General features: G+C 35.4%; 1 protein-coding gene across 1 annotated transcript in view; it reads right to left on the reverse strand.

The window, feature by feature from the left end:
- The window catches only part of Vps13 (vacuolar protein sorting 13C), a 30,618-nt gene extending 23,130 nt beyond the window's left edge, over positions 1-7,488 (reverse strand). Inside the window, exons 1-8 of the mRNA XM_018513464.1 lie at positions 6,960-7,488; positions 3,967-4,138; positions 3,804-3,890; positions 3,481-3,678; positions 2,762-3,216; positions 1,647-2,170; positions 847-1,315; positions 332-697 (exon numbers count right to left, since the gene is read on the reverse strand). Of these exons, the coding sequence (XP_018368966.1) occupies positions 332-697; positions 847-1,315; positions 1,647-2,170; positions 2,762-3,216; positions 3,481-3,678; positions 3,804-3,890; positions 3,967-4,066 (2,199 nt within the window). The 5' untranslated portion in view covers positions 4,067-4,138; positions 6,960-7,488. The remainder of the gene's footprint in view (positions 1-331; positions 698-846; positions 1,316-1,646; positions 2,171-2,761; positions 3,217-3,480; positions 3,679-3,803; positions 3,891-3,966; positions 4,139-6,959) is intronic.
- Positions 7,489-8,409: the final 921 nt, after the last annotated feature.

Consider the following 8,409-nt stretch of genomic DNA (forward strand, 5'->3'; position numbering starts at 1 on the left):
CCGTACTATGAATTCACGCGGCGCGGCTGCTTCACCGCACATTGGCTTACAAGTTCTCTTTTTTAATTCGAAAACTACAGCGAATATTTCAAAATGGTATCAGACTTTTTTGTTGTCCTTGACCCATTCTACATCCCCAATGCGGCTCCTACCATATTTCTGAGACACTCTGTATATAATACATAGATCTAACACAAATGTATTTCTCTATATAATATTTATTAATTTTTTATGTAATATTTGATTTCCATTTATCATCTTTCCATATATTATTCATTAATTTACAATATATGGTATAACTATTAAAATTATAAATTAGAACTATTATTACCTGAAAGTTAACTATCTTCAAAATAAATTTTTCATAGCTGTGCTCTCTTAGATGCAACAATACTTCCTCCTCGCTCTTGCCCATGCTGACCAACTGTCTAACGCTAACGCCAGCCAAGTCACTCTTGCCCTTCTCCAAAGAATGCATCTTTAAACTACCTAGGTTCACAACGATCAATGCCTTCGAGTCTTCATAGAGACCACCGTGCGGTATGATAAGTTGCGATGCCTGCATATCAACTTGTATGTCCAATACCGAATGTTTTTCTATAGCATACTCCAATCCGAGTGCCGACATTTCTTTCAGGCCTTCCAACTGTTCTGCTGCGGCTGTTTGCAGCTGACTCAGCGTGGAAGAGTCTTGCACCTGGAAAATATTCATCTATATTAAACAAACAGTTTGCAGAAAATAAGAAAAAAATCATAAGATAAATTCAAGAAAAATTTTAGTTAATGTTCAAGAAGTTTTTCCATTTTCTACGAATTCATTGTGCACTCGAAGATTAAAAAGAATACCTTAAACATGTCGACTAGCTCTTTAATAGTTTGCGCATCATAGATGATGTCGACGGATCGAGACTTGACGACTATACGGTCACCGCACAGCCTGTCGAGCGGATTCTTCTCGTAAGAGACCGACAGCAAGGCGCAATCAGAGCTATCATGTTCTGGGATGAAGAGCGAGGGCACCCGACCATTTTGTGTTACGCCCAGTAATTTCATGTCGCTAATAGAGGCAGTGACAAAGATCGCGTTCGCGGATGGTCGTGACTTAAAGCCAGCTCGTACGCCATGTAGCTGCAAGTCCAAGACACACGGATGCTCCTTGTCGGTGTCCAGTAGAGAAATTTGCAGACCATGTAAAAGGAAACGTGTGTCGATCATCTCGTATGTTTCTGGATAATAAGCAGGCGCGGAATTCTCCTGATAGTCAATCGCTCGATAGAGTTTCTCCTTCTCCTGTGGCGTCATCGCCTCTTCGAACCTAAATATTATCATTATTAATATGTTAAACGTTATGTTCGTTAAAAATAATAATAAGCTAAGACGAGAATAGGCCAATAAACGATCACAAAACATATTTACTGACACAAATATAGTTACAATTGTTTAAAGAAACTGACACCTTTTTGTTTATTATCTTATTTTATTATTGTTAATACGAGCCAGATTAAATTACTTTGAATTTAATATACGTCGATTTCACAATTCGTTGAAGACAAATTTTACAGGATATAGTTGAAGTATATAAAAACCTCTAAAAGTATGCCAAAATTTTCTGAAAACTTGAATTATTAAAATGTTTAGCAATAAACCTGCGCATGATGGCCGCAGCAGAGTTGAGCTCCTTCGTCTCCTCGACCTGCGAACTGGTCCATAGGAAACCGAACCAACCTCGTTTCGCCTTCAGAGTCTTCTCCCGCTCTGCAATTCTCTCAACTTCCATCTCGATCTGCTGTCGGATAATCACTAAGTTGAAGATGTCCAATTTCCTTTCATAGTCTGTTAACCGTTCCTCGATCTCTTTTGCTAGTTTCTTCGTTGTCAGTTTAGTCTGATAGGCCTCGGCATAGGCGCGGCAAGTATCGCGGTGAAGCTTCATGTGATCCCAGTTCCAGTTGCGATGACACCGTCGCACGGTTTCTTCGAGGACGCAAGTGTACGCGAAACGCCACCACTCCTTGTAGTGACCGCGATACAATGTCAAATTCGGTCGGTATTTTCGATACGGTGCGGCTTTCCGTGCCTGATCTAAACCCTCTCCCAACCGCACCAAGGTCTGATACTGACGCTTCGTTAAACCAATTCGTAATTTTTGCATCTCTAGATCCAACCATACCTGCAAAAAGAGAAGCAAAATATAAAATAATTCAATCTAGTTTGAAAATCTCTCAATTGTAAGGACAAATAATTAAAGAAAGAGTGTAACAGTTCTAAAAATAGATACTTTTTAATCTTTATTTTTTTCTTTAGAAAATTATCAAGAGACACGATAATATTGCAGGTGTCGAGTAAATTATTTATTGACCAGATTGATTCCCGTTGATGGTTTGAATAAATTTTTTTAGAATATAAAAAGATATTCTTTGAATTCAAAAAAATAATAGTGTTAACTATTTCCAGTGTACAGAATAATTTAAAAACTAACTGAACGATTCTTCATATTTTTTTTTTTAGAAATAGAAATAGTACCAGTATAAACTATCTAATTAAAAAAGAATTTATTTTGAAGTGGAAAATGGTTGACATAATTATAGGCTGTTTTTTTCTATTCTATTATATACAAATTTTTTATATAATAAGACTGCCTTTTTATATCCATAAAAAAGTTTACCCAGATATCAATAGTTTAAAAAAAATTCATAAAATTCACTTATTTTAACAAACTGTTATAGTAGAATCTTTCCTTGCCAGATTGATAATAAATTACCTTCGGAATGGTATAATTACTACCGTCAGACTCGGGCTTGGGATTAAGCCTGAGTTTAGACTTGACATTGATTGGTCCTAACAGATATTGGTAACCTGTTGGAGTATAGTCCATGGTTGCAATACCGCTACAAAAGAGATTGGTATACAAGGACTGCGAGCTCTTGCTGTATTGCTCCACGCTTGTGTTGAGATAAGCGGCCAATCCATCCAGATTGCACAATTTGAAGATTTGTGGAATGACATACATGTCTTTCAAATTGCCAGTGGTCTCCCAGGAGTCTGTACAACTCTCGAGGACGAAGGTATTTAGTGTAAAGCCAAAGGAAAATGGATGATCTTTGAAGGTAACATGGTCCTCGTACCGCACGTGAATTCTCTTGATCTCCACATGAATGTTCTTGATCATGCGAGCGACTAACTTCTCGACCATCGAGTCGTCCAGTTTTTCTTGCGCTGTATGAGTTAAAAAATTTTTAATCCTTGTTTAAAAAAAGAAAACTAAAAATTAAATATTAGAGACATCTCTGCATATATATATTTCCATAATCTCAGATAATTTTTATAAAAATTACAAATATTTAAAATAAATTAAGAACAGCAATACTAAATTGAATAAATAATTATAAAAATTTTATTTTTATAATTTTATTATCATACGATCATAAAATTCCAGACTTTCTTTTTATTAATTTATTTAAAAAATAAGTATCTAATTACATTTTATCTCTGCTAATTGCTTCCTTTTTTCCACTCTCGCGAGTTCCGCTCGTTTCGCTTCCAACTGCGCTTTCGTCTCTTTATCTTCATTGTACGAAACTTGACTTGTAGGCACTATCAGTATAAACAGTTCCTCGACTATCGCGTCAATCTGACCGTTCCACATATCTTTGAACGGGATTTTCAATATCAATTTTCCTGAAAGGATTTTATTGTAAAATAGTAATTTTTATGTTATCTTTTATCATATTAATCTTAATAGTCGATATTTTGTATCATTAAGATTTAATTATATATATTAATAAATAACGTAATTTTTGTACCCAAGCGACCATATTCTAATCTCACTGGAAGGTCCAACACATCTAACGCAGACTCTTTTATCAACAAATCATTTAACACAAGATCGCCTGAAAGCAAATAGTTTTTTTTTACGCGATACATAATTATTATCGAATAATAAAATCACATTGTATGCATTCTTACCTCCCCAGAGACTGACTTTAAGCTGCGTATAATCCAAATTCTCAATGTACTCGCCCATCACCTTGTTAAGGAGCTCCGCAACAATAGATTCGAAGACCATTTTGTTGCCGGTTTTCTTCTCGTTTTTTCTCAATCAAATTCTGTAATTCCTCTGTGCGACACTATCATACGGCTTTTAAAATAAAGACAGACAATTATGTTTAATAAGTTATACTTATTACTACAGTGTAACTTAAGAAAAAAATACTTTTATGTATACAACTGAGATTTTTATTAGATTCATCATCACGTAAGAGGACCTTCTTATATCGAATGGTATATTTGCCAATTTTTTTTCAAATGTCGACATGATACAAAGAAGAAGCACTACGAATTTTTATTTCGATGCAATACTTCAGCTAACGATTTAAAAAATTATATTTTAATGCACACATACTATAACAAACAATCCACGTTATAATTCGAAACAAACTTTTGTAAATACTAGTAAGCAACTGATAAAAATTTATAGGATAAGATGGCATAGTTTCAAACGTAATACAATTCTGAACAAAGTAAGATTTTAATCCAATTTCGAAGTTCAAGTTTAATTTAATTTTTTCCTGTTTGGTACCCTTCAGTACCTTCTACTCAATAGAGAGTTGCCACAATTGTATATCTCGAAATTGGATTAAAATTTTGTTTCATTGAACTGTACCATGTTTGAAATTGTACCACCTACTTTTCTCTGACAAAGCTTTATCTTTTCCTCGATTAGCCAGAATTTACGCTCTGACGCACCATGTACATCCTGTCAACTTAAATTTATCTTATCATTAGAGCAAAGATATCATATTGATATATGCAAATAAATATATGTATAATATAATTGTATCACATTTTTGCCAAACTGTAATTTAATTGATAGATAAATATCGCAACAAATAGAGTTTCTTACATCAGTAGCACAGTCAAATGAGTATAGGTAGTCTTGGAGACTACTCCACACCATTCTAAAACTAAAATCCTACTAATGTCAGTTGATGTTCAAAACTCGAAATTAGTTTGTCAAAATTTTATATTGCAACGTATTTTTCTCTTCATTATTACTTGTAATTATGTCCATTTCACATTTGATAACAGCTGTATCAGTTTGATACAAGTTCCTTTCTATTTTCACACAAGTGATGACTGTATCTAAAGTTATGTGAGTATTTTATATTCAGCAATGATGTCATTACTTGTTTATTCTGATGACAAAGTTATTGCATAACAATACAGGTTTATAAACCCCACTTTTAATGTGAGTTAACAAGACTCAGTAAAGCCCAATGTGTCTCAAGCTTTTGCATATTGTAGGTAAAAACTGTTGAATCTCACTTGTTGGAATAAAAAGGAATGTGCATCCAACTGAATTATGATGTTACAAATAATAATTATTTGAGTTTTGGTGTAAATGGATAACTACTATAATATGTAAGTGTGTAGCACAAATAAAAATTAAATCTAATAAAAATCTCAGGTGTCTATAAAAAAGTAATCTCTAATTATAGGGAGTCAATTGTGTATCTTAAAACAAGATAAAAATTACAGAAGTGAATAAATTTACTAGGTGTGTATGTATGATCAATAAAATCATAAATATTCTAGTAACACACAATAAGTTACATAGAAACAAAACTGTATGAATAAATCAACTAGAGAGCATATTTATGTCTATTATTTCCAAATTTGATGATGAAATAATATATCTATATACATTTAAATAAAGGACCCTCTATATTCTTATAAAAAAACCAACTTCTGTCAAATTGGCAAAGTTTTTAATATGTGGTTGCTTTTATAATGCTGATTAAAATGATGCGTCACATAAGATCACAACAAAAGTTATACAAAGTTGTACACTAGAGATACTTTTTTTTTAATTTTTCTGTTAAGTGTATTTTAAGAATATATCTTTTTAAATAAAAAAAAAATCAAAAGTTTTTAAATGTTAGTTAAAAATTTATTTCATACTTATTTTCACTTATTATTTCACATTTATTATTTTTATACTTAAAACAGAAACAATTCATAATCATGTCCTTAATTTAGGACAAAATTTAGTACGTGTTGTAAAGTAGGACAGAGTTAAAATTTGTCCTTCCTAATTTAAAACAGTTGGTCACCTTAAGGCGACTATTACCAACGCCGATTAACTTAATCGACGATTAACTCAATATGTAATGTAGTCAACAGCAAGACCGTATATCGTTCTTAACCTTATCTCTTTGTGATATACTTTTCTCTCTCTCTCTCTCTCCCTCCCTCTGCGTTCCTATTGGGAAATTCGATGTATAGTTACGCTACCTGGCGGGAGATATCGGAACATCGGAATTAGTGCGGGTAGGAGTAGGTAACTTTGTTTGTATTTATATGGCAATCAGCTAAATTTTAAAGCACAAATTAGTTAAAAAATCATGGAATTTTCACCGCAAATAAATAAAAGTAAAGTTTTTTGTTGTATCTTTAACTGTACCAGTCAAGTTCGTAAGAACAACACTGTTAGATTTTTTCATTTTCCTCAAGAGGGCAAATCTCGTTAGTTTTATTAGTAGGTGTCGAACTAGTAAAAACACAAATTTCTCCTATATAGATATTTTCATTTTTATTTATTTACTACAGCTTGTATTTACGTGTAACAACCGTATAGTATAAGAACTTGTTGGTTAGGTTACCTACTCGCAGTAGTTCTGACCGCTGGCACTAGATGAAAGCTCCGCCCCCATCGAATTTCCCAATATTTAATTGTGATAAAAGTAATGAAAATCTTCTGTCTATAACGGTAATTCTGCTGATTGAGTTAATCATCGATTAAGTTAATCGGCAACATTGGTAACAGTCGCCCTTATTGTAGTTCTATACCATAACTTATTAGACAAAAAGCTCTTTATCTTCACTTTACACAGACATAATTACTAATAATTACGTTGTATAACGCAACAATGTCACGCTAAGAAGAGACGCGTACTTACCTTAATCTCGTCAGAACACGCAATAATCCGTATAGACGGTACGTATAATAATGTATATATGGCCGAAAGCAGATGAAATAACGAGATGACGACGACGACGACGTCTTCCACAGGAATTCGTCGCGACGGCGACGACGAGCGTTCGCTATCGACTCACGGTGCCCACGACGGACATAACTTTGAAATCTTGGGTTACCCAAGCGTGTCTCTTTCCGTCGAGTTACGTCATCCCCGAGCAGCGTGTGCCGTCTGGCGCACTCCGGGAACGTACGATCCCGACTCGCCCAGTTGTCCGTGAGCCTATCAGAGCCGGATTCCTGGTGTATGTACTGTTTACCGGTCTTCTCAGAGTTGCTGATCTGTGTACATACACGAACACGACGGAAACACACTGCGTCGCGACATCGAGTAAATTAAGCAGAATAGACCGGTGACATCCGGTTACATCATTTGCTGATGTTTTGTCGTAGAACTATCCGCGCAAATCAGCCGAGAGGATCAAACGAACGCGGAACGGCTGACGCGCCGATATGCGTGGTGTGGCGTGGTGTAAAGGCCCGTCTACAATGCACGGAGTAAGAAGTAAGAGTAAGAAATTGACCAATCACAGAACTGATGTGCGTGGTGCGGCGTGGTGTAATGTGACAAACGGAAACGGCATGAAGGTCATGTTCTCATGCAAGACTGCGTTCGCTTACTCGCTCACAGCGCTCAAGCATCAATTGTCCTTGTTTAATATTCACTAAACATGACAAAGATGAAACGATACTTAAGGTAAATTTTCACGGGCTGCTCAAACCGGCTGTTTCAGCGACAAAAAGAATCACGTGGTCAAAATTGACGAATATCAAATGTCCATTTTGATCAAAAAAAAACGTGTATTGTAGACGACGCCTAATGTGACAAACGGAAACGGCGTGAAGGTCATGTTCTCATGCAAGACTGCGTTCGCTTAGTCGCTCACAGCGCTTGTAAGCATCAATTGTCCTTGTTTAATATTCACTAAACATGACAAAGATGAAACGATGCTTAAAGGTACAATTTCATGCAGCGAAGCTTCGCTGGCGAAGATCCCTCACTCCGCCGACAACGAACAATAGCCGGTTAGAGCAGCTCGTGAAAATTTACCTTTAAAGGTACAATTTCATGCAGCGAAGCTTCGCTGGCGAAGATCCCTCACTCCGCCGACAACGAAGCCAGCGTTCAAACGCTCTTCGCTGAAACCCCGTATCCTTTTCATGGGCGAAGCTTCGCTAGCGATGTTCCACTACTGCGCTGCAAGTAAAAAGAGCGTCCTGGAAAAACCTAACTCTAAATATAAAGTAAAATATTTTCAACTGTTCGGTAAATATAACGAAATTTATATTAATATTTAGTATTACCAACCCAGATAGACAAGCGTGCGATACCCGCACAAGATACCGCTACCGTACTGTTACTGTACTGCCAC

This window comes from Trachymyrmex cornetzi, unplaced genomic scaffold (assembly GCF_001594075.2).
Source record: "Trachymyrmex cornetzi isolate Tcor2-1 unplaced genomic scaffold, Tcor1.1 scaffold1160, whole genome shotgun sequence".
Classification (NCBI taxonomy): Eukaryota; Metazoa; Arthropoda; class Insecta; order Hymenoptera; family Formicidae; genus Trachymyrmex; species Trachymyrmex cornetzi.